The sequence below is a fragment of the Lipotes vexillifer genome, unplaced genomic scaffold (genome assembly GCF_000442215.2).
Source record: "Lipotes vexillifer unplaced genomic scaffold, Lipotes_vexillifer_v1.1 scaffold4, whole genome shotgun sequence".
NCBI lineage: Eukaryota > Metazoa > Chordata > Mammalia > Artiodactyla > Lipotidae > Lipotes > Lipotes vexillifer.
This window is the reverse complement of record NW_006785876.1, coordinates 210,292-238,005: the sequence shown is the minus strand read 5'-3', so window position 1 is coordinate 238,005 and position 27,714 is coordinate 210,292. Positions and strand designations below refer to the sequence as shown.

Below are 27,714 nucleotides of genomic sequence, written 5' to 3'. Positions count from 1 at the left end.
CACTCTTTCTCTTAGGAACTTACTTCGGGGTTGTATTTCAAAAAATGAGGGAATAAAAGAGAGAACAGTAAAGGGAAATTCTGAGGTGACAAAAATAGGCTTATAAAACATCTAGTCTAGATTGAGGCAGAAAGATGGTGGGCTCCAGGAGGGAGGTCTTGAGTGAAAGGTATAAATACAGGTTAGAAAAAAAGAAAGACAAGTATAAGTTCCAAGAAAAATAAAACTGTATTAAAAAAATTACGATCCAAATATAAAGCAAACTAAAATGTGGCATGATTTCTGAGCAACTGATGGAATATGACAACAACAAAACCTGATTTGGCTTTGATGTAAGAACATTCTCCTTACAGGCCCAGGCACTGTGACATTAGACCCACAGAAAAAGCAATCTATTCCTATCATGTAACTTGGCCTCCTGGCAGGGAACAACATTTACAGAGTCATAATAATATAAATGTCATTTATTGGCTTTCAATTTAAAAAAACAACCTATGGACATAACAAGGAAGATTTGCTTGTGGCTATAGGCCAAAAATAAATAGTTAACAACTGTGACAATATAAAAAGTATAAGTGTAGCTGACAGGAGGTATGATAAGGTAGTACCTCTTATCACAGGTACTAATATCCTCATTAAGAGATGGTGCTGAAAATTGATGGATTAAGAAAGAAAAGGATGAAAACAACATACATTTCAAATGCTGGGATGAGGAACTGTGTGAGCTAAATCTTCGTGTTTCAAACCAGTTGACATCTCAAAAAGCACGAATATAAGCATTTTTTCTTTCTTCCACAGTTAGTAAAAAGGTAACGTAAAGAGTGAAACTACTAAAACAGAAACTGTCAAGAGAGATATGCTGTTCAGTTTTGTGGGGTGGGACCATCTCTACACTATCTTTCTCTTATAAACTATTCTGGGTTATGATGTGCTACCATGTGTTACTTTTGTAAAAATGAAAACATAATTAAAAAAAGAAATGAGTACCACTTATTCTCTCTTCATGCTTTTCTTCTGGGTTAAATATAGTAGCCAGAGAAAGTCTAACTTTGACCCAATATAAATTTAAACTATTTAATGACAGTTTGGATTAGCTACTATTTAGAAATCCTATTTTCCTCCCTCAGTCCACAGTAGTTCTCTCAGTTCTCTGCTGCTGCTAGCTGTATGATCTATTTATTGAGAAAATGATGACCTTCAAGGATGAACTCCGTAGTGCATCTTGTCTCAGCTAACTGTCTATATATTAAAAGAGAAAACCTATTTATCTATATCTGTATCTCTTCGCTTATACTCTAGGAGGAAACTAATGCTTCTGGGTTTCTGCCTCTAAAGAATCTTGCTTGTGTACCTTTTCTATTCCTCCTCTAATATTCTCCACTTCTTTCCCCCTTCTTTTTGTACTTTCCCTTTGTATCTTAACAAGGGTAAAATATTTCCCTATCTTAACCACCTCTGCATCAAGAAATGCCTAATCCTGATTCTCCCTCCAACCACCACTATTTATTGGTTTTTAATGGCCCAACTAACTCCTTAACTGAATGACTTGTCTGCTGCCTTTATTTCCTTGTTATCAAACGCCTCTTTAATGACCTCCCATCAGGCTTTGGTTTCCCACCATATGACTATGACACTAACTTCTTTCACGTTTTCCAATGATCTTCTGCTATCCATAGACAACAGCTTTCCTTAGTCCTCATATTTCCTGGCCCCTCTTCTCATAAATCTTTCATGATGCTGTATGAAGTTTTCTCCCTTCTTTAGCTTCCTTAACTGACTGGCTCCTCTTCTCTTTCCCAGCCCCCTAAGTACAACCCTTGGCCCCTTGTTCTTCTGTATTCATTCCCTTACCCACTTGCACACCTTTCATCACTGCTTCAAGATCGATGATTCCCAAACTAGGTCTGTATTTTTAACTTTCTACAGGACAATCTACAACAATCTACGATCCAGCTCATCAAAAACTGAAAATACAGGGCTTCCCTGGTTGCGCAGTGGTTGGGAGTCCGCCTGCCGATGCAGGGGACGCAGGTTCGTGCCCCAGTCTGGGAGGATCCCACATGCCGCGGAGCGGCTGGGCCCGTGAGCCGTGGCCGCCGGGCCTGCGCATCCGGAGCCTGTGCTCTGCGGCGGGAGAGGCCACAGCAGTGAGAGGCCCGCGTACCGCAAAAAAAAAAAAAAAAAAAAAAATTAAAAAAAAAACAAACTGAAAATACATTCAACGAGTTTTTCTTCCCATTCCCTCCCTGCCATCAGTTACATCTTTCTTCCCTCAGTACCCCAAGTTTATAAACTTTGCATGCTTTCTTCAGCCAACTCTAATCAGTCATCAAATCCTGTTATTATTATTTTAAAACATTTTTCTCAGTTATCTTTATTCCTCCATTCCACTGGCACTACCACAGAGCACTCTGAATGAACTGGTTCTTTGGTAAGTCAAATATTAATTTGCAAAAGGAAAAAAACCTATCCATATAACCCAATGGCCAGACATTTTACACAATGAAGGACTCCTATCACATTAATTCTTGGTTTATCTGGTTTGTAATATTGAGATTATAATCTATCAGGCTTTTTAAAAATAATTTAAGGCATCAAAGAACTCCATAGAAAAACTACAATTTCTCTAACAGCAGGAGGTCTCCTGGTAGATTAGTTTTGAAGGTACTTACTGTATAAAGAGGTGTATTCACTTAAAGGCACAAGTGACAAACAGCAACTCCAGAATGCTCATAAACTCCGGGGATCAAACTGGTAAACCCTTTGAAAAGCATTCCTCTGTGGCTCTGCAAAGATTTCTCCTATCACAAAGGTCTAATCACTGTGATTTAGTGAAGTTGAGTGATCAAAGTTCAACAGAGCTGTATCTCAATTTTCCCAAGTATTAGGTGCTTATCTGCTACTCAAAAGCACTGCCAGGTTGTTTATCTGCAGTTTTCTGTTCGCTGGAAAACATAATCCCCACTGCTGGACTTTCCCTCCACATTCCAGTAGCCCTCTATCACTTTAGGTTAGTCTAACACTAACCCTAACTCTTAACCCTTGTACTAAGGCACTAAATTCTAAGCATTTCACCAAGAAGATAATTCTTTAAAAGAAAAAAAAGAACCCACATTTGTATATTTTCTCTTAATAATTAGCATAATTTATCCTCCCTGTCCTCACTTTTTTTTTTTTTTTTGCGGTACGTGGGCCTCTCCCGTTGCAGAGCACAGGCTCCAGAGGCGCAGGCTCAGCGGCCATGGTTCACGGGCCCAGCTGCTCCGCGGCATGTGGGATCTTCCCGGACCGGGGAACGAACCCGTGTCCCCTGCATCGGCAGGCGGACTCTCAACCACTGCGCCACCAGGGAAGCCCCCCCTGTCCTCACTTTTAAAAATAAACATTAGTTACATTTCTTGCTCTCTAAAGCTGGAATTAGTTGTATTTATGTTTCTGTACTTATTCTGTCTCTTTATGGTATAAGCTCCCAGGGGCAAGATGCATGTTTATCACTTCTTTTGCATGTTCCTACAGAATCTACTATAGGACTTTGTCACAGTAGTCTTTTAATAAAGTACTAGACTGGCTGACTAACTACAGTGTCTCCAGTTATCCTATATTCCGTGTAAGCAACCACTTCTGAAGGTGTGATCTATAACCACAACAGCAGGCAATACAATAAGATCACAGCTTTAATTGGCCATGATTATGAAATATTTCTGAAACTCTTCTCAACGGGGGTGCCTTAGAAGCAGACACAAGTATGAGGAATAAATGCCAGCCCACCTGCTGGCAGAAGAGGCAATGGGATGCCTCTGCAGATAGATGAGCAAGCAGGAAAATGGATAACACAACTTGTCTTGGAAGCAAGCAGCACGATGAGGCAGTAAAAACCCATCAGCATACATCATCCTATCACAGCCTAGTGTCATTCCCAGCCTCTATTAGCCCTCACTGCATCAGCGCAAGTCCCAGACACTTTATCCTGTTTATAATTGCTGATGAGCAGTAATAAGGGCTCCATGCCTCAGCTCCGTCCGTTCCACTTCAGCACACACCTATTAGGTAATAACTTTTATTTACAGCCTTGCCTGATGTGCTGTTCTATTAGTACAGCCAGGAACTGAGGAGGGCAGGAAAAAAAAGTCTCCTTAATGGGCAGTATCATTGTGAGGCTCGGATGATTTATAATGCAGCTCTGTGGTTGTTCTATCCCGCTCCTGGTTAAGACTGCTTCAGGAAAGCCACATTTCTAACACGCTGCCCTCCAGCAGGCACACAAGTGATATGGAGTAGAACTTGCAAGGCACCCCCGCAAAAAGTCCAAAAGTTTCAAAGGAGGAGAGGGGTATTAAATTCCCTTGATATCCTTTTTAAATAGTGTTGGCTCAGGCATTTTGCCCCAGTGGAGCAATAGAACAACTAATTAATGGAAGTTCAGGGCTTTTCTCCTTGGTAAGAGTGCAAGCTGTGTTAAAATAAATGACCATAAAGGCAAAAAAACAGTTGTAACTGCATTCAAGGATCCAAGCAACCTGAATTTGCACAAAGCACGTGGACCACAAGCAGCTCAACACCAAAGCCTAGGACGGACAGACAGACGGGGATGGACACACACACACACACAATAGCAACAAAGCTCATCACACTTCCTTTTCCTCTTTATACTGGAGTGCATTTTTATCCTTCAAGTGCAAAAATTCCTCTTGACAAGACTGGCACCCTGGCTTGATATTCACTTGTATCAGAATTTTCTCAGAGGGGGAGCCACTGCTTCTCACAAGTTAAAACTCAACCAAGGCCTCTGAAACAAGCCTCTGACTTCAAGTTCAGCAAACTTACACATACAAGTCTAGCTGGCCTGTAACACAAACACAGGAATTGATGGCAATGGGGCCTAACTCTCATTTAGGGGTACAAATGAAAAACAGTAAGCTTTCCTTAAACTTTTCTGAAATCTATACATTGTGTGAGGTGCTTTTAAACTTACCTGATATTAGTTACATATTGAGTATCAAATCATCTTATTATAATGAGCCTTGCTACCTCATTCTATTCTTTAATATTTGCAACAAATCAAGCACATTAAACTTTTTACCAAAAAAACAAAAAAAACCACAAGAAAAAGCATTTAGCAGATTATCTCCCTTCCCAGTTATCCACTCAATGGACAAAAACCACTGTCAGTAAACAATCACAGCGGCATACCATGATAACCTGTGGCTTTTTTCCTATGTTAAACATAGCAGGATGACACCTTCTAGATTAGAGATATTTTTGCAGTCTTCCCTAATATTTGGTATTCGTCCCCCACCCCAGGACTCAAGATGATGAGTGCACAAGGTAAAACACTTTTTAAATACTTTTCCCCTTGCTGTGACAGTTTTAGCATGTTGATCTTTCTTCAATGGTTACATTAAATACTAATAAAAATGACCACCTAGAGGGGTGGGATAGGGAGGGTGGGAGGAGACGCAAGAGGGAGGAGATATGGGGATATATGTATATGTATAGCTGATTCACTTTGTTATACAGCAGAAACTAACACACCATTGTAAAGCAATTATACTCCAATAAAGATGTTTAAAAAAATGCTAATAAAAAATGAAAGGTGTGTATCTTCCCTAATATTCTCCGGATGGGAACTTGCATATTCCATAAGTAGGTCAAATTTCTAATTTTCTATCTCAAATGCTGATATTGCAGACCTGAGGGAAAAGCTATACCTGAAGGACCAGAAAAAAAAGAATGAAAAAAGAACTGAATTACATAGTTGAACTCACACCCAAAGCCACCTTCCTTCCTTTAAAGCTTCACAGAGTCCTTCTGAGAAGAGTTACCTACAGTGTATGATATTGACCAATACAGTCTACAGTCACTGACTCAACTCTCTGGGATTAAATGCACTGTTTCCATGAATACTGAATCTACCAGGAGATAAAACACACAACTGTAGGTATTTCTAAGATTTATAGGGCCACCTCTGATTTAACACTACCACCCTTTAGCTTCTGGATCAATTTAAAAGATCTTACATAAACCTCTTGGTAACATATCGACAATGAGACATTTCCCTTTAACTGGCATCTGAACACTGATGTGGAAAGTGTTTAGCACATCAATCTTCTCTGAACTCCTGGGTGAAAACGAGTTTCTACTCTTGTCTTTGTAAGAACAGACAATAATATCATGAGCAGGCTGCCTGAGAGAAGTGAGTTAAGAAAAGGTTTTGGGGGAAAAAAAGGAAACAATGAACAATACCAGTCTATCTAGTTCATGTCACGGTTTATCACACTGAAATAGGTGACCCAAAAGGATAAACATGTGCTTTAGCAAAGAAAAGAAGAAAGAGGAGAGGGGAAGGGAGGAGAGATCAGGCAAGGGATATACAGTTAAAATGAATTAGCATGCTTCTTATAGAGTGGAAAGACGCTACTTTCTGGGAAAACCTGCCTTGATGTTTAATGGGACAGTTTCTAGTCCCATCTGCTTTCATCTTAGGCAATACTACAGCTCCCTTATGGTCCCACAAATGGTTATTTTACTTGCTATTCTACTAATTATAATCACATTTTTAACATACACACAGCATTTTAAAACCATCATTTTTCAAGTCTATCAGAGAGAATATTATTTACTCAGCATACTTGCTGGAAGAAGAGTAAAAGTGAATAAAAGATATAGTGGAGCAAAAGTCTGTTGACAGGACCACCTGGTCTGTAACTTTTTTCTTATTTTAACTTCAGAAATGAAAAGGACTATAAAATGAAAAAACAAACAAAAAAGGCATATAAGAGTGGTGAACTAGGGAAGGAGCAAATTCCTTTTTTTCATGTGCTAAAAAGCCAACCTTGATAAACTCAACCTAGGGCCTAGAGCTAAGAACTGGTTAATGCCCCACTTGGAAGGAGCAGGGTTCTTGGGATGGTCACTGTTAAGGATTCTACTGGAGGGAGACTAAATTCTCCAAGGAAATTTAAGACAAGGAAGGCATGGTTCTATCTGCCTATTATAGCTTAAATTTGAAGGTTCATCAGTGGCAAGCTCCAACAAATAAAATACAAAATAACATTTTTTTTGCTGTAACTCTACAAATTAAGTCTTACCAAAAAAAAAAAGATTACATGTCTTTAAATAAGAAATCCTAAGAAAAGGCAACAAACCTCTTCCCCACAAGACACTTTAAACATAAAAATATGACCTCATGAAGGTATTCACCTAAGTATCCAAATACATTCCCAAAAAAGTTGACTAAAGGAGATGACTGCAGCTCAGATTACAAGTTTTGTTTAAGGTATAACTTGATAGTTAGAAAAGATGAAGGATAAAAGGGAATCTTCTGGTAGTTTGTTGCCGAGAAAGCAAGCTCTTTCCTTCACAATATACGTGTTCTTGGCAGGAATGTTGTGAGAATTAACAAGGGAACATGTGCAAAACATTCTGAGCTCTTTGAAGAAATGTAAGCGTTCTCTAGTAATCTGAAGGTGTGATATACTTTAACTCTCACATTCTAACCAAAAGCAACCTGGGACTTGGCAGTCTTTGCTGACTGTAGATATCCCCGAGCGCTACAAAGCCACACACACCTGCACTTAATTTTTCTCTCTTAAATACCAAAATGATCAAGGTGCCATTATTTTTTTCCATCTAAAGATCACCGAGTTTAACTGATAATGCTATGTGACTAAAAGCCAGCATCTTAAGCCTTTCCCACCAAGCTCACAAACACGAACTGATCTTTCATTCGCCACTACTGCTGCCTTTTGCAATCTGCTCCTTAAGACTCACAGCTACCACAGAACAATTTCTTAAAGGGTCTCCTCCCCTCTCTCACTTTTGATGGCTACAGGCCCACCATTCTGCACTGCTGTCCACCTCTCTAAATTACAATACCCTCTGATCAAACAGTAGTCACCTGAGATACAAATAGAGACACTTATCAACCACTCAGGCTACATTCATTCCTTGACTTATTAATAATGGATCTAATGCTAACCTTTAGATCTAATTTGCAAAGTACTAAAAAGAAAATGACCTGTGTACTGAAGAGGTCACTAACTTTTTTTAAGTGCATACTCCCATCTAAGACACTTGGCCATGTACCTTTAATATGTATTTGTATGTGTATTTGCTGATTTTAAACTATACATATGGGCTAATACATAATTATGAAATTAATCTGCGAAACAGAAATTTTAAAGGGCTGAGATAAAGAGCTTTTATGATTTTCTCTCCATACCTCACAGACTGTACCTTGTATGCCCTTCTTCAGAGACCGGTGACTTAAAGAACTTTATTCTAGCCTAAGTATCCTTTTTCTAACACACATCATTATTAAGCTGGAGGCTGCTTTAGGTCCAAACTTATATGGATAAATTGGCTGGGAGGGAGTCAGTAAGATCTAATCAGAGAGCTTTACTCTATGGCTCCTAAAAAATGACACTACTGTAATTTTTTTTTAACATCTTTATTGGAGTATAATTGCTTTACAACGGTGTGTTAAAGTAATTATTTACTATCAGCTGTGCCTGAAGCCCTGTGCTCTGGAAGATCTCTAGGAGAGCTACTGTCACTATGTCCCTTGAGGTAGAAGGACCAGAGCATGTGTTAGAGGCATGAGTCCTATTCTTGAACAATCTAGACACCAAGAATACAGGAACACTTCAGCAATGTAACACTAAAAAGTGTTCATTCATAAGAAAAATGTTCAGAATCCCCACCATGAGCAACCTGCTGATTTTAGGACAGAGAGAAAGATGGAGACAAAGACACTCAGCTTGTGGTTCTCAAATCAAATCATGTAATTTACCTCTGAAAATCAGGAAGCTCTGTCCTCTAGAGTCAGGGCCATTATTTCAGGCTAACTGGGGGAGCCTGAGGGAGCCACTGACCGGCTACTTGAGAAGGAGTACAGCAAGCTGAACCTGATGACCTTTAATGTTCACAGTGAGAAATCTCAACTTTCCTTCAGGCTTTCTAGGAGATGACCTGTGCATTGCATTAATTTCCTTCCACGCCAGAAGCTCTCAATCTTTTCCTAGTTAAGAAGGATGTATTCACCTAAAAGAAGGCCTGGAAATGTGTCACTGAGAGCTCAATGTCCCACTTATCATTTCATATAAGGAGACTTTAAAACATTACCTTCAGTTCCTACTATAATACCGACATGCAACAAAGAATGGGATCAACATAAAGCCAATTAATGAAACTAGGCATGGCAATGCATTCTGGTACTTCTAATCTAACTCCTTTCTGCCTAAAATACCGATTGATGTGTTACCAACACTATCTAATGATTGGCCACTGTATACACATTATCTTTAATGGTAAGACAATATAATAGCAGCTACCATTACTGAAGATCTATTATGCAAGCTTTACGTGTATCATTTCTTTTCTTACATCAAGCTATGAGATTTATCACCTCATTTTACAGATGAAGAACAAATTTTGAGATATTTACTTAAAATCACATTTTGTAAGGGGCTAGGCTAGGATCTGAAACAAGCTCTGCTTCTAGAATTCTGTTCCAAAAACTATGTCACTACCTGCTATAATTCCAAATCTGTGTTTCTCTTTCTCCACATTTCATTCAGTGATAGGCTTTGTACTGTCCGGTTAGGAGCATAAATAATTACGATAAAATATGGTATGATAAGCAGTAATATGATATAGTGAAAAGCAGGCTTTAGGATCTGAAGGATCTGTGTTCAAGTCTTGACTCTATTACTTACTAGTAATATTACCTCAGGAAATATATTTAAATTTCTGAGTGCCTGTCTTGGTTAACTGTAAAAGAGGAATAACTATCTTGCAGAATTGTTCTGAAGATTAAATATGCATGTATGTAAAGTATACTGAATGGTGCCTGGTAATGTAGTAAGCATGCAATAAATGGTATTAGTATTTTTAGATACACAAGATAGTATGGGAACAGAAAGGATGAAAGAGATCTGCCTAGAAGATGAAGGACACAAGTATATGATATTCAGGAGGGGTTCCTACTAGTTTCAGTGTCTAAGCTGAGCACACAAGTCTCTTTCCTAAATCGCTCAGGATGACTCAATGCGCTCGAGGCTCATGCCTTGATGATACCTGAACATGTCAGTAGTGCTAACCATAAACCCTGTCCTGAGGGCCAAAACTGGAAGGAAAAAAGAAAGACCAAAGTAACCTGTGTGTGTGTGAAGCGCTGGACCTGTAATCAAAGGGCTTGAGTGTTTTTTTAGGCTTCTGGCTGGAGTGGGTAAGAAGATGGCTCTCGGACTTCCCTCTGGCTAAGCAGGACGGTCTGTCTCACCCCAGGGCACAGTTCTCTTCTGTCTCAATCAGGAACTACCCAGTGGAGCTTGGGTACTGAGCACAGGAGGGATGGGAGCATGTCAGGACTATCTCACACAGCCCTGCCTCAAAACCGGTCATTTGGAACAAAAGAGTAAAATTAAAGTTCTTCAGAGTTCAATGCCTGGATGTTACTCTGAAACTGTGCAAGGACAGGCCTATTTGAGGTTAACATCAAAACTATGACCATTCAAAGGGGTTGAGGTCTCAGTGTGTCCATACACAGAAGTAGTTTGTGCTATTTCTGCTGGGGAGTTAAAAGGACTTTTTAAGTTATGAAAAATACTTTGCGACCTTTAGAAAAACAAAATAATTATTTTGACTCTTTCAAATATAATCCTTAAGATACTCTAAATAGCAGGCAGCATTACTTAAAAAGGCAAATATTGTCAAAAATAAATTAAGCTACAGAGTAAGGGAGCAATGGGCATTATGAGTGCTCTTTAGAGAGCTACAAGATTCATGGCTTCATGCTTAATACAAATGTCACAGATGCACAAAGGTTTTTTGGGGACTCCATGTATCTGAAAAGAATGATTTCAGCACACCCCATGGCTTTAGCACAAATGAAAGGAAATAATTTTCTAAAACTATTAGGACACTACACTAGTCAGTTAACCTGATTATCTGTACTACAACTTCTTTTACCCTCCAGCCATCATTATTTAAATAATGTTTTTTTAGTAGGTCCACGACTTATACAAATTAGCCACATGCTAGAAACTGGGCAATGATTTGCATTTTCTGTATGGTTTAGGTCTTAATAACATTCTTCAGACATGGGGAAGTAGGTAAATTCTGATGTCCACCTTCTTGGTTCTAGCTGCCAGCATTAACTCAGTGAATCTGACCTCCAAGAGCATCACTCCGACCTCTGCTCACACCCCACTCCCAATACTAAGCACATAATACATCACTTCACAAATCATGGAAGAAATTAGAGCATACTCTGGCAAGGACACCGCATTAAAACCAGTAGCTAATGCCTGTGAATAATTCAGGTAAGAATGAATCCAGATAAGAATGATGTACGTACCTGTACCACAGGATCTTTTGGTTGGTGTGATTAACGAGACATGAGCTGTATCTGTGCATGGCCCACCTGGAAACAGAAAGGCAGGTACATCAGTTAGGACATATCCTCCACATACCCAGAGCTCCTACACTGGATAAAGAGGAATCTAAAAAGGAAGGGATCAACCTGTAAATATGCGTAAGGAGGGGTATTAGGAAAGATGAAGGTGGTGATGGTAGTGGTAGGTTAATTCTTAGTTCAGTAATTTAGTCTACAGGTCCATATTCTTTCTACATTATAACATGCTTTTCATAAAAAATAATCGAGTCTCACATAATGTTAAGACATTAAAGAAAAAAATTTTAACTAGAATTCTGATCTGGGTAAGAGTAAATTACCCATAAGTTTGGGGAAATGAGTTTTTCCACACAGAAATAAGCAGGAGTACTCCTTCTCAGGCTTATCTCAGTGGTCACCCTACCTTTGAATTTATTGCAAAACTGGCCTTATTTAAAGTGGGGGGGACTCCCTGAAGAACAAACAGCTTGTCTGAAGAAATAAGGATCACTATAATATTTAAAGACAGCACTGCTGACTAAGGAAGAATATCTAGTTTAATTATAAAAATATGATACCAAGAGAGCCTTCATGCAATCTTTGTGGGCCCAGGGATCTGATGGATAGGTATAATTCAAGAATATGCAAGAGATATAGTCAGTCAGTGGGCGAAGGCTTGAAAAGCAGTAATTTCATTCTACAGAATAAGGACCACCAAAAAATTCTTAAGCTGATATTGATATATACTCCAACACATCCAATCAACTATGCCCTACCTACTGAAATAGGAAGTTACTGTGTAAACATGGAGACCTCTGGTTTTTGACATGCCCTGGGAGGGGCAGTAGTGATGGTCATCAAGAAATGGGACACACAAGAAAAAAAAAAAAAAAAGGCGCAGTGCTTGAGAGTCTGCCTACCGTTGCAGGAGACGCGGGTTCGTGCCCCGTTTCGGGAAGATCCCACATGCCGCGGAGCGGCTGGGCCCGTGAGCCATGGCCGCTGAGCCTGCGCGTCCGGAGCCTGTGCTCCGCAAATGGGAGAGGCCACAACAGTGAGAGGCCCGCATAACGCAAGAAAAAAAAAAAAAAAAGAAATGGGACACACAGGCAAATGTTACACATATATTTTGAAAAAGCTCCCCAGGTGACTAGAGCAAAGGGAACATGATTTCTTAGCATAGTTTTATGTCACCTATGACAAGACCTCATATCACTGAAGTTACTCATCAGAAAGGAAGGAAAGATGAAAGAGCTCAGAGACCTGTTCCCAGAGTTTATGCCACCAAGATCCGTGGGTTTTGGAACCTGGTGATCCCACCTAAGAAGTTCATCATTAGTCTACTCTTTCCTATACCAAGGCTATAACAGCAGCAAACCTTAGTGGGTGTAAAAAGACACAGAGGAGAAATGGGAGGAAAACCAAGTAAGTGTGTTGTTAATGTCAAAGAGCACTTAGCAAATACCTAGTATGTGCCACCACAGGTTAGTCTCATGCTCCGGGGCTTATAATCTTGTTAGAAAGATAAAATCTGTTTACTTAAACAAAGAACAATACATGACAGCAAAAAAGAGCTGGATGTGAAATGATCAACTGCCAAAGAATATGGAACAAGTAATAAATGCTAAATGTAATCAGGAGGAAGGATTATTCATCACTGGCCAGCATCACGTGGAAATACTTCTCAAGGATTTGAAAATGAGGCAAGAATAAATTAAAAATTAGAAAGACCAAAAGAACAGGGCATTTCAATTGAAAAATTTTCTACAAATGTCACATTCACCAGAGAAAGCTTAACATACTAAAATTCCAGAGGAGGCCGAAATGGGCACTGGCGACATAAAAATAAATAACATGGAGAGACAATGAGCTGCAAGAAAACCTAATACAGACCCCACCTCCTCGAACCCCTCTGGGCACTGGCTCTGTAGCTCCATAAAATGTTATAGCTTCTGCTTCCATGTGTGATTTTTTTGTCTTTTTTTGGTTGTTAAATGAATCATTCTTATTTCCGGGAACGTAAGTAGTTAAGTTCTCCAACTATTCTTTATTTAGTGAGTAATCCTGGGTAAGTGATCCTTAGTTTCTTTAACAAAAAAATGGGGATAGTTAAAATTGCCCATAAGCCACAGTGTTAATGAGATCATCTGTACAAAAAGACTTCATAAACTATAAAGCCTTATGTTATGTATCTTCACTTTCTCTCCCATGAGGTTTTATGCACCCAAGGGTCAAGACTCACTTTGTCATCTACTCTTGGGTCATGACTGTATGGACAAAGGGCACTTAATAGTGTTCAATAAGTGACCACCGCAAGCCACTTGATTGAATCAGTAATGTACATTTTTTAAAAACCCTTTTTTACTGAGGTTTAACATAAAGAGAATGAAATACTAGAATGAAGTGCACAAATCTTAAGTATATATACATTGAAGGATTTTAACATATATATAATTGTGTAACAACCACCAGATAAAAATACTGGAACATTTCTGGAATCCAGAAAGTTCAAGCGTACATTTTTAAAAAGATTCCCAAATCTTGACTCTGGAAATTTGGATGCAATAGGCTGGGGTGCGCATAGGAAGAGATTAGTGTACATTTTTAAACCAGCTGAGCACGATGTACATATTAAGAGCCCAGTTAGTTCCAATCTCTGGTAACACTTAACTCCCAGCTCAATATATGGCGAAGATCACTGAGCTCACACAACATCGTGAGCCACACAAAACACAAGCATCAATAACAGCTAAACTATCAGAATATTTTTTTAAAGGACATAAAATAATTCATTCAGTAAAATTATAAGAGCAGAGAGAAACTGGTTAAATCAAATCCCCTAAAGAAATTTGGTTGGGACTCATGAATTAACACTCCCATGTTTACAAATGCAATCTTTACCTCATTTGTAGGTTGAAAGTTTATCTTTTTGAAAATTCCTAACGAATGAATTTCTGTAGGTTTTGGCAAATACACAAATAACTTCAAGGCTACCTAGCATATCTCAACATGCATCATCATGAAAGTGTTCTCCAGAGAGCTTGTTAAACTAACAACCCAATCCAAAGTATTCACTACATTATAGCAAAGTACAAACAGAACCATAATTGAGCCAAAACAAACTGACAGCAAGAGTAACTGGCAGTGATAACATATCCCAGCTTTGATAATTGGACAATATTATAAACAGAGAGCTTGGAATTAAATTTGATCTGGTAGACTATAACCCATGAAACTCTTTAAACTCCAGAACAGATGCACATGAGCACTGTACATATATTCTATATACTAATTGTGGTGTCATATAAAATTCCTATACTCTCAAATAAAAGGAGTAACCACAGGAGATTAAGGTATCTACCCTTACACAATTAACTGCAAATCAACTCTGTTAAAATGAATGCAGGAGATTAAGGGCCACTCAAGGGGAACCTTTTCAGGTTTGAGTCCACAACAATAAAAATATAACATGAGTCCCATGTGGGTATAGCAAACAAAGTAATTTTGAGAGTTGATGGTAAGGGTCAAACTCAGGGCATCTGTTCCATCAAGGAATGGAGTTGGCTAATGTCTGAGAGGGGGGCTGGAGTATGGTCTCATAAATCATTGTAAATTCTGCTCCTATTTTTGGCCTTTCTTCCTCTTCTTTCCAAACAGAAGGGTAGACAGAGCTAATACCTGAAGAGTAGGATGAAGAAGTCTTTTCTTGCCTGGGTCCTACAGGTTAATGTAGTGATGTGTTGTGTTGTGCTGTGTTGTGTTGTGTTGTGTGTGTGTGTGTGTGTGTTGGGATCAAGACTGGAAGGCTGGGAAAATAAATGCATTTCTTCTAAGCACAGAATGATTCACACCAGTACCCTCTATCCTATATTAGTAGCAAGTGAGTCTGGAACAGTAAGTTTGGGGTTGTTAAATATTAAAAATAAAACCACAGTTAAGGTACCTTGCTTAATATGACAGACTCTCTGGGAATTCTGAACCAGACAATATCAAGATTAACTCATCTAAACTTTTAGCCCATCACCATGAGTGTTTGTTGCTTTCTTTTGCTAAAGCAAAATTAAACATGTCAAAGTTTTTCAAGTTTCTTCATTATCTGAAGATACTTAATACTATCATTTTTCATTTGATATTACATTCAGAACTTTTTCCTAAGTTTCAACAATTCAGAGTCTGGAATCTGCAAGTAAATAATGTGTGTGGTACCTTGTGGTTTGTATTCTGTAAGTCTGAATACTCTATCTTGTCTTTTAGGGATGTTTCTATTCTTGTATTAAAGGTGTCATACATAATGCAGCACTATGGATCACATTTGCAATTCCACGTGAGAGCCATGGAATGAAATTCTTCAGCTGTATTCCCAGCAACTAGAAATCTTTACAGCCTTTGCAACAGGGTAGTGGATTTTCTTAGGGAACCAGTACTGATTTCAGCCCTGTAAAGTTGAAGACAGGGGTCAAATCTGCATACTAAAAGTCACTGTAACCTGCAAAACCAGAAGGACTGAATAAAGGTATCCCGTCAACTATCAACATTCACATTTCAAACCAAAGTGGCAGGAACTTTTTTCAGCCTCCTATAGAGTTAGTTACTGAGCATGTCAAAAAACACTGAGCTACCATAGTAGTCAATCCAACTGACTGGTTGAAGACTATGACTCAGGAGAAAGACAAGAACACAGGTATGGAGGGCGGCTGCATTTATGCTGGTTATCATCTTAGGCACTCAAAATCTTAGGCTGAGTAAATATAGAAAAACAGTATTTCTCCTTAACCTTGAAAACAGAGATCAACAATCTACCCAGAAAGGTTTCGTTAAAAGAGCTGTGATGGGGCTTCCCTGGTGGCGCAGTGGTTGAGAATCTGCCTGCCAATGCAGGGTACACGGGTTCGAGCCCAGGTCTGGGAGGATCCCACATGCCGCAGAGCGACTAGGCCCGTGAGCCACAACTACGGAGCCTGCGCATCTGCAGCCTGTGCTCCACAACAAGAGAGGCCGCGATAATGAGAGGCCCGCGCACCGCGATGAAGATTGGCCCCCGCTTTCCACAACTAGAGAAAGCCCTCACACAGAAACGAAGACCCAACACAGCAAAAATAAATAAATAAGTTAATAAACTCCTACCCCCAACATCTTCTTAAAAAAAAAAAAAAGAGCTGTGATGAGTAGTTATTTTTGGATCCTGATTCCACTAGCCCCCATTGGCTGCAGTTATACCATGTGCTAAACCACATCAATTAGGAAAAATGGACTCTCAAGAAGTCAGTCAGCTAAAAATTGCCAGAAGCTCAATAATCAAATATTCTACTATCAGCTTTCATGATAACTGCAAAACATTAATACACAAAAATAGCCATTCTTTTTGTAGATTTATAACACTTCAATATTCTTGCTTAATTAGCATGACATTTACATAACAGTATCTAATTAATTTCTAACTAAGGCACTGTGGGCTAATTAGAAATGGATCATTCTTTTTTAACCAGCTTGTCAATTCCACTCTATCATAATCTGTACATTGTTTACCTTTGCAACATCTCACTTTTCCAGGCTTGCTATTCAAAAGGTGATTTCAGACAACAGATTCATGAGCTACAATTCTCCCTCCACTCTAGAGATTCATAATATCTTATGGAAGTGTTTTCTGATGAGCCATCCTTAAAAAAAAAAAAAACAAAAAAAACAAAAAACTATGCAATGGAGATAGTGAAATAAACTCAACACTGTCTCCTGATGTGGCCATATTAAGAATGCAAAACTATCTTTTAAAAATATTCAAAGAATGTATATTCCTTCAGCAGTAAAACATTCTTTCTTTAAAAGCCTTCAAAATACACACGGATACTTCAAATAGTAAATGGTAATAAATATTAAGGACAGACCAGAATGCACAAGAAAATAAGCCATCTCTTCAGAAAAGAAAACCCTATCCTCCAACTTCACCCTAAACCTGCAATTCATGAGCTGTTTTAATCAGAAAGGACACACCTAATCTGTCTACATAATTGAGTTTGAAATACACCATCGATTATAAATAAGGATGCATAAAGATATAATGAGTGGGAATCTAAGTTTACAGAAAATCTTCAGCCCCAATAATAGCCCTCCCATTTCTCCAAATGAAACTTCCAAATTAAACCATTTACGAAGCTTGTTACAGAATCTTAAGTGTTAATCTCTCAGAAATTCTAATCCTAACTCACTGCATGATTTTTCACACCATTTAGCTCTAAATCAGGGATTCATGAGAAGGGGATTTCCAAAGTAGGTAAGAAATTGCTATTGGTAAGCTCTCTGTTTCGTTCATAAAAAGGGCCTCTCGGGCTTCCCTGGTGGCGCAGTGCTTGAGAGTCCGCCTGCCGATTTTGAGCCTATGGAAGTGGGTGCTCCCCTTCTCAACAGGCAAATATTTCCCCATGTTGGGAGAAAATAAGAGGTCTTTTCCTCTAAAAAAAAAAAAAAAAAAAAAAAAAAAAAAAAAAAAAAAAAAGGGCCTCTCAACAAAATTTCATTACCATTCCACCCCGACTCCCCTAAATAATTGTAGCTGGTCAGCTCTGCATATATTAGTGTGTGTGTTTGTGCGTGAGTATGCTTATTAGTCCATCTGCACAACAGAAATGAAGTTTAAAATTCTCCCACAATGCCTTCCTCAGGGAAGAACACTACAAGCAAAATGAAATCAGGAATGCTTTCCATTTGCCCAGTACTGACAGACTCTTCTACGGTAGCATGGACATCCCTGTTGGGGCCACAGGGTATGTGTTTTGGAAGAAATGCTCTCTCTTGACCCAGCAATGGCCTTAATGGCATGATCTTTAGGGGTAGTGGCAAAGTCTTAAGCTTCTTGGTACCCTAGCAGTATGAGGTATTCAAAATATGTTTTTCACTACTGAATGAAAATGATCCAGGCCAAAATCAATTATTGAACATACATATCTATTCAGAAGGGAAATGGAACTATTAATAAACAGTTGATTTTCACCGTATTTACACGTTAATCTAGCACAGCAGTTCTCAAACATTTGCATCTTAGGACCTTTTTACATTTAAAAACAAATTATTAAGAACACAAAAGAGCTTTTCTTTATGTGGGTTATATCTATTGATATTTACCTTATCTGAAATAAAAACTGAAAAAAAAATTTTAATTTTCATTTAAAATTCACAAATAATTAATGTCAACATAAAAACATATTTTTATGAAAAATAACTCAAAATTTTAAAAATATGAGAGCAGCCTGGCTTAAAGAAGAAACCTGGATTTTCACATCTGCATTCAATCTGTTACAATGGATTGCTTATATGAAGCATATGAAGAAAAACCACCCTCACACGGATATATAGTTGGAAAAGGAAGGACCTCATGGACCCTGTGAATGGGTCCTGAGGACCTCTATAAGTCCTTGGACCACACTTTGAGAAAGACTGGTATAGAACAAAACAGGTTAATATAATTTCCATCTTCTCCACACTCTGCTCACATGCCAACTGACTGTTCTAGTCCTGCAGAGACCCATCAATGCACTAGTACAAAAAGTAGTAAAAGGTTTGCCCATTCTCAACAAAACATTAATATTTAAATAAATGAAGGCAAGAACAGTGGAATAAACTCCAGAATTATAATTTCAACCCAGAACATTCTATTTCTGCTACTTATGTAGGAAGAGTAAAACCATGTTTCATGTAACTCAAAGGATTCTGAGCAGTTAAATTTGTTTGTTTTTCAGATGTGACCTCTCACCTAGAACCCTTGTAACCAAAAAAGAGCATCCCATATATTAAGATACCGACAAACACTCACCACTAATACTCCAAAATGTGATAAAGTCCAACAGCAATTAACACTGAATTTCTAAGACACCACTATCTTGCAGTTCAAAACTAGAAAGAAACCTTTTTTGAGAGGTCAAAATATCACCTGGCGAATGAAGTCAGTTCTATTTTTAGACACTTGTTTCTGTGACGAAGCATACTTAATATGAATATGAAATCGGGAGGTGTCACTTCTCCAATTTAGACTTCAGTTCTGACTATTTACAGGCTTAACTAAGGCCCAACTCAGGTTTCTATATTTGCATTTTACCATCAACACAAGCATGAATCTCATAACATTAATGAAGAAACCACTCAGTATTACAAGAGCTTTTATTTTTTTGACATATTTTAGCTACCAAGAGTGTTCTCATAAATCTTGTCCTGCATCTGCAAATGAAAGAATGCACTGCCTTCCTCAGAAAAGGAAGTGACCTGTGCATGTTCTCTGTAAGAGGCTTCAGAGAAAATTAAAAAAATACGTCTATTTAGGCCATAGGTACTGCCCTGTGGACATTTAAAAAGAATTCTGAACATAGGCGCCCTTCTTCCCTGACCCTGTGCTGAGCCTCTCCTGTAAGTAGCTGTACCACAGCTGGCAATGTGTTCAAAGTGTCAATGATTGAAAGGAAACTTAGCCAAACCTCCTTGCGTTACAGAAGTGAACACTAGCAGGTCTTACTAACAGGACCTTTCTTTGCAAATAATAGGTGAAAATGTCACAATTTGAATTATGTAAAGAAGTGTTTATATTGATATTTGGGAATTTTTAAAATTTCTTGCCAACATGGCATCCTATTGTTTATTAAATCTAAAGAATCCTCCTTTTGACAGATCAAAAAGTGAAATGGTTTATGAAGCAACAGAACATACGAACACAAAACATAAAGTTACATGTAGTCATTTTTTGGCATGGGCAGCTCTGAATTTTCAGAGAGAAGTTCACAAACACCATTAAAATATATTCACGTAAGCTTAAAATAACTACTTCAAACACGCAAATAGATAGATGACCCTATTATATGATTCTTTTTCAGCCAAACACTTCTGTCATAACAAAACTTAGATTTAATTTAAAATCAGCACAGCGTTACCTATTACCTGTATCTAGACAAAATAAAAACAGTATGACAAGTGCAAAGGGCTAAAGCTATGTGATGTGTGGTTGTTCACTGTGACCTTTACTTTCACAGCCCAGTGTAGAGCATTTCATTTAATAAGAACATTAAAAAAATCTGCATTTGCAAAGAGAGGGCAGTGATGATGCTGCTTCAAAACCTCGTATGAATATCAATAACTGTATAATCTCATTAAGTGCCTGAGGAAACCTTTATGGGAAACTAACCTTTCAGATTTGCAGACTTCTTAAGGGATCCTTGAAAAATGGGTGTTTAAAGTTTGCTAGTCTCTCTTCCAAAGGGGGAATCTTGAAGAGGGAAATTCAGGTGATAAAAGAAATACCCATAAGCAGAAACTGCTGTTTGACAACAGGCAGGTGGCTATTTGCAGTTAAAACAACAACAGAAAAGACAGTCTCTCATGCTAAAAGCTCTGTTAAAAGAGATGAATTGTCACCACAACAAGACAACCAAATTTCAGAATTAGGTAGGGCAACTGCCTTTTTGAGTTACTTCACCTTGAGGTTACTGAATGGCACAGAAAACAATAAAAATATTAAGTAGCTGCTCAAAATCAGGTTCAGGCAATGAGAAGCCTCTCTTTAGTGTATCAAAACACATGAGCACATGAAGGTTCTCAAAAGTATGAAAAACTAGTAAACTTCTCTAAATATTTAAATCATTTACTGAGTATTGCCTTGCTGGGTGCTACGGGGCAGAGCAAAGCAGAATAAAATTAAGTCTCTGCTAATTTGGGGTATAACCTCTAAACTGGTACAGAGAGATGAGATTCTCATGTCAAAGAGGTGACCAACACAATACGTGATTAGATGTTACAGGGAGGAAATTAGGAATTCCTTGGAGGAAGCAAGTGTGGATGAAATGGTTCTGAGGTAGGCTTCCAAGAGCACGAATAAAAATGGTAATATGAGTTGCCATGGTGTCTTTTGGGGACAACGAGGATCTGGTTCAGTTCAGAGCTGAGTATCAGTGCTGGGAAAGGTAGAGAGGTCAAAAACAATGAGGTTCCAGATTATGTGGGAGAAGGATGTCTGATACAAGATTAAGAATCCGGATGATCAAATAGGCAGTGATGAGTCAATAAAAGAATTCCCTTTTTTGTTTAACATGATATCAATGGGGATTCATCTGACTAGTTTATTGACTAGGACAAGATTAGAAGCAAGAACAGCCTAAAGATTATGGCTGTAATCCTATGAAAACACAATGGTGGCAATAACAACTTCCCAGACCTTTAATATTTCTCCATTGAGCTAACACTAGAGGATCATAAACAAAGACAAATTAGGAAATATAAACAATATTAGACTAAGAATAAGATTTAGTTTGTGTACTTGGTACAATACATATTCTAAAATTAAGAGCACCTTTAATAGAAAAAAATTTTTAAATAAGAATATGTTCCAATAAATTCCAATAAATTTAGAAATGTAGATGAAATAGACATTTTTATAATAATACTAACTGCCAAAACTAACTTTAAATGAGGTCGAAAATATAAATAGTCCAATATCAGATAGCAGGCCAATCAGTTTTATGAATAAAGCTTTCAAAGAACAGATACATTACACAATGTCAGAACATAAGACAAAAAGCAGCGTTAGGGCACAGGAAAAGATGAAAAGCTTTCTATGAGATTAATGTAACTAGTATCTAAACTAGACAGGAATAGCATGCCCACCATATATAAGCACACATGTACACAAAATTAACTCACTTATTAAAAAGGTACAAAATTTAAAATAAAATTAGCATTTTGAATCCATCAGTACACTGAAAGAACTAACAGAGTTTATTCAAGGAATGCAAAGATGGTTTAACACTGGAAGTCTATTAAATTAAGAGATTACATATTAAAGGAGAAATGTATATGATCATCTCAACAGATGCTGAAAAGCATTTTATAAACATTCCTCTCTGATTTAAAAAAAATAACAAGCTAAAAATAGAAGTTTCTTAACCTGATAAATAATATCTACAAAAAAACCTGTAGCAAATACTACATTTATGTGTGATATACTAATATATTTCACATACATTAGTAATAAGAAGTAGTATCAGAGTTAGGAGCAGGAAATACATATATAAAGCTATAAAGAAGAATTTCTAACAAGAAATGTGTAAGGATTACACTAAGAAAATAATAAATCTTTACTCAAGAATATTTAAGAAGGTTTGAACAAATGAAGACAAATGATATTCCTATATGAGAAGGCCCAATAATGTATTAAAATGTCAATTATTCCCAAATAAACCTTTATTTTCAGCGTAAACCCAATTAAAAATCACACTGCAATTTTTAATAGAATTTGACAAAGTGCACTGAGAATAAAAAATGCAAAAAAAAATAGCCCACAAAATTTATAAAAAGATAAACTAAGGGGGAACTAGCTCTATCAGATAGCAGTACACACCACAAAGTTATTTTCCAGTCTCAGGAATATACAGTTAGACCAATGGAACAAAATAAAAGAGTCTAAAAACAGATTTACATTTATAAAATAGTGACGGAATTCCAAACCAGGCCTAATTGATAAGTGGTTTGACATAACTGGTTATCCATTTGGAAAAATAATAAAGGTAAATCCCTATACCTCATATCATATACAAAATAAATTCCAGATGGAATCAAGAGCTAAATATAAATATAAACTGTAAAATATGAAGAAAAATACTTTTATAACCCTGTGATGGAGAAAGCCTTCTAAGAAACACACAAACCTAGAAGACAAACTAACAGACCTGAATTTTAAAATCTGTGAATTTTCTAATGGAATACAAGGCACCCAAATCAAAATTAAAAGTCAAGTGACATACCAGAAGAAAATATTTACATGATATGTAACAAATATATAAGAATACATAACAAATATCCAGAATATATAAGGAGCTCCTACAAATCAGCAAGAAAAAAAGGCTAACAAAAAAATAAGCAAAGAATACAGACAGGCAAATCAATGGAGACACAAATAGCTAATAAACATATGAAACAGTGCTCAATCTATCGGGAGACGTCAGGGAAATGCAAGTCAAGATAAGCTTTTCTTGGGCTTCCCTGGTGGTGCAGTGGTTGAGAGTCCGCCTGCCGATGCAGGTGACACGGGTTCGTGCACCGGTCTGGGAAGATCCCACATGCCGCGGAGCGGCTGGGCCCGTGAGCCATGGCTGCTGGGCCTGTGCGTCCGGAGCCTGTGCTCCCCAACGGGAGAGGCCACAATAGTGAGAGGCCCGCGTACCGCAAAAGAAAAAAAAAAGTAAAGGGATAAAAACGCCCCTTTGTAGAAATTATAGATGTATAGAATGAACTTCTTTAAGCTTTGTCAAGTGAATTTTAAGTCGCTGGGTTGTTATCAGCCTTTGCTATTCATGAAAATACCCACTGATGAATGTTGGAATTTCTTTTCATTGTTTTTCATGTTAATGGTAAAAAGCATATTCATCACAGTTTTCCATTGTGTTTTCCACTATGAATTACAAAGGCCATGGCTCATGATTAATTTTAGTTTATACACATAAAACAAACTCCTTAATTTGTTAGCTAAATCCCGTTAGTATGCCAGCACATACAGCAAAGAAAATAAAACCGCAAGCCCTAATTCCCATGAGATCTTTTGTGAATATGACCAAAAAAAAAAAAAAAAAAAAAAAAAAAAAAGCTTTTCTTTTGCCTGTTGCCCCCCAAAAAAGAACACCTAACGTTGGTAAAAGTATGGGAAAAATGCTCACTCAAATAAAGTGGCATATAGGAATAATGTAGTAATGTCATTTTGGAAATTAATTTGGCAGTGTATCTAAAAATTTTAATACATATTCTTTGACTTGTTAGTTCCTCTTCCATGTATTTATCATGGAAAAATGATACATGCACCATTACTTATATTTAAAAATGTTTACATCATATGGTTTATAGCAGTGAAATATAAGAAACAGTCTCAAAAGAGAAAATAATAATAATACAGAATACTACAGAGCAGTTTAAGAAGAATTAGGCTGACCTAGAAAGATCTCCAAAATATATTGTTAAGTAAAAAAGCAAGTTACAAAACAATACGTATAGTATGTTCTCATTTGTATAAAGAAAACCTTATACTTATGTAGACATGTATATAACTGCATAGAAAAAGAATATATATAATCCAAAATAAATAAAGTGGTTATCTCTGGACAGAGTGGGAATTTGGGGGGTGGGGAACGGGGTGGAGGCATTAAAAGAATATTTTCACCTTCTAACATACATAAACCTGTATGTCTTTGCTTTACTTGTATACTTAAAAAATAAAGTAACTTAAGACAAAAAAGAGGGCAGCAAATAATTAATTTAAAAGTCATGGTTTTGCTTTAATTTTGACTCTATTTTTAGACTACAAAAAAGGTCAGATGACACTCTAAGTGCTTGAACAAGTTCTGATCCAGCTAACAATGTGGAATAGAAGTAATTTCCATAAGAAAACACTGCTAAACTGGTCAGTCCTTTTGCATTTTGACCGGGATTCATTCAATGATCCCATACATTGATTCCTGGTGAATTTCAACCATTCAATTCAATACAGCATATAACTGTACGTTATCAAACTGTACTGCAAAGTAACAATCCTTTTAGAACACAAGCCCTAATGAAAGCACCATGCTTTACAGAATCAGCTTCAAGATAAATAAATGCACTGGAAAAAAAAGTACCTTTAAATTAAAATCAGAAGAGACATTTAAAATTTTGGCATTCTTCATTATGGGAAAGAATCTCCCACTTTGATACTATTATATATCAGAAAAGCTCCATCTGTTGTATAATTATCTCTGATAAATGGCCTGATGCTCCAAGCTTCATTAGAGAAAAAGGAAGAGAAAGACACATACAGAGAGAACTGTAAATAAATCTCCTCACCATATTTCACTTAAAACCAGCCCAGCAGGAAGGCATAAAATATTTTTAATAGGTAATATTTTCTGAATGTTCTATTAGAATAAGTCAGCCTGTTTTGCACACTATCTGGTCTTCAAGTAGGCATAGTCCAAAAAGGGAAAACTAGTTTCACCTAGAGATTATTATGAATTTAATTGGTAAAAACAGACAAACACGAAGTTCAGCCAATCAGTGGCAGTGATATTAATTTTCCAAGGGACAGATCTGTCAGACAGGAATGAAGACTAGCAGCCAATGAAGCCCAATTCATGTTCAAAGACCCAAGGGCAGTTTAGCAAGGAAATCTGTTAAAACATGCCACTATTTTATTTTTTAAATGCCTGGGGAAGTTAGGCTATGACCAGGAACCAGTTTCCAAGGAAACAATGGAAATCTATTTGTTCAAAAAAATTAATTTAACACACAGATAAAGAATGCTCTCAAATTTCTGTTTTGGGAATCACTGTCATATTAAAGGAAAATCCAGCAAGCACTTGGAAATGAAGCTTTATTCATTAAAAGTCTTCACTAACATTCCAGTTAGTATGGTTCTCACTTTTTCTGTATATTTTCTTTTGGTTACAACAAAATCATCTCTTGGGTATATGTAGTAGAGAAGAACAGGAAAAAATTTCAGCATTATGGATGAAAAATGGCCCAGAGCTGAGTTCCAGCCCTGTCATGTAACTCAAGGCAGGTCACCATTCAAACCTTTTCCTCATCGGTAGAATAAGGAGGAGGCTATCTGCCCTGCCTATGTTGCAGACTGTTAGGATGATCCCAGAAAAATAACGTTTGTCAGAGGGCTTTGTAAAACAGGGGTTGACGAACTTTCTCTGCAAAGGACCATTGGGTCTGTGTAGTAACTACCCAGTTCTGATGTTAAAGTGCAGACGCAGCCACAGGCAATACATACGTGAATGAGCATGGCTGTGTTCCAATAAAAATTTATTTGTGAACACTGGAATCTGAATTTCATGTAATTTTCACATGTAAAATTACTGTCCTTTTGATCTTTTTCATTTAAAATCATTCTTAGCTCGTGGGCCATACAAAAACAGGTGATGGGCCAATTTGGCCTGTGGGTTATACTTTGCCAACTTCTCTTAAAAACTATTGTTTTATATATGTGTTGGTTGCTGTTTATTGCTTAGTATGTGCCTCTACACAGTTTAGAAAAGTGTTCTGTACAAGGTGGGCCCTCTCTAACTGTTAGATTAGAATGTCAGAATATTTAAAAACAAGCCCATTTCTTGCCATTACTCTTCCCTAGTAGCAGGTATCAGTTCTCTTCCTCTCCTGCCTAGAAAGAAACAGACCAGCTAACTCTCCACCAACACCTCAATTTCCCTCCAGTACATAGTGGGACTGGCTAACCCCTGCCCCCTGCCACCAAAAACCCCACAAAACCTAGCTCTGTAGGCATGTACACCATAAGGCTCCCCAGAGGGCACAAGCAAGGATGTCCAGGCCTTTAAGGGCATAACAATAGGAAATCTAATTTATAGGAGAAATAGAGAGAAGGGTCTTTTAAAAAATCTTTTAAGTCCAATCTTATAAGACTCTGACTTAAGGTGACCAGTCATCTGCTCATCTTGTTAAGGCTATCAGGACAGATGCATTGTCTAAGTCAAGAGTAGATAACTAAAGTGATTGCTAAGTAGCAGTGAAGACCCAGATGATCCACTGACACCTTTCAAATTTCTTCAACTGTGACCCACCTAGGAGAAGAAAGGTGGAGGAAGAGGCAGCAGGGGATTACTCATATTAATCTTTTAGTACCCTCAAAGAGACCAGAATTTCATATAATGCATCTGCCCTGACAGCTTTAACAACCAGTTCCAGCGTTACACCCACAACCTGACATTTCAAAAGTTGGCTCAAGAAACAAAGTACAGGGCTTCCCTTGTGGCACAGTGGTTAAGAATCTGCCTGCCAATGCAAAGGACACAGGTTCGAGCCCTGGTCTGGGAAGATCCCACATGCCACGGAACAACAAAGCTTGTGCGCCACAACTACTGAGCCTGCGCTCTATAGCCTGCAAGCCACAACTACTGAGCCCATGTGCTACAACTACTGAAGCCCACGCACCTAGAGCCCATGCTCCACAATAAGAGAAGCCACTGCAATGAGAAGCCCACGCACCACAACAGAGTACCCCCGCTTGCCGCAACTAGAGAAAGCCCACGTGCAGCAACGAACACCCAAGCAGCCAAAAATAAATAAATTTATTAAAAAAAAAAAAAAAAAAAGATGAATGTCTCCTAGACTAGATTTGAAGCTTCTAGGAAAGTGTTCTATGCCTGTTTGGGGTCACTGATATCTTTTAAAAAAAAAAAAGAAAAAGAAACAAAGTACAGTAGCTGATTCAATTTGTTGTAAGGCAGAAACAAACACAACATTGTAAAGCAATTATACTCCAATAAAGATGTGGGAGAAAAAAAAAAAAAAGAAACAAAATAAAC

The 27,714-nt window shown here is 37.7% G+C and overlaps 1 protein-coding gene across 1 annotated transcript in view; it reads right to left on the bottom strand.

Moving 5' to 3' along the window:
* The window catches only part of ZFAND3 (zinc finger AN1-type containing 3), a 160,715-nt gene that overhangs the window by 43,667 nt on the left and 89,334 nt on the right, over nucleotides 1–27,714 (bottom strand). Inside the window, exon 3 of the mRNA XM_007458309.1 lies at nucleotides 11,360–11,425. Within this exon, the coding sequence (XP_007458371.1) occupies nucleotides 11,360–11,425 (66 nt within the window). The remainder of the gene's footprint in view (nucleotides 1–11,359; nucleotides 11,426–27,714) is intronic.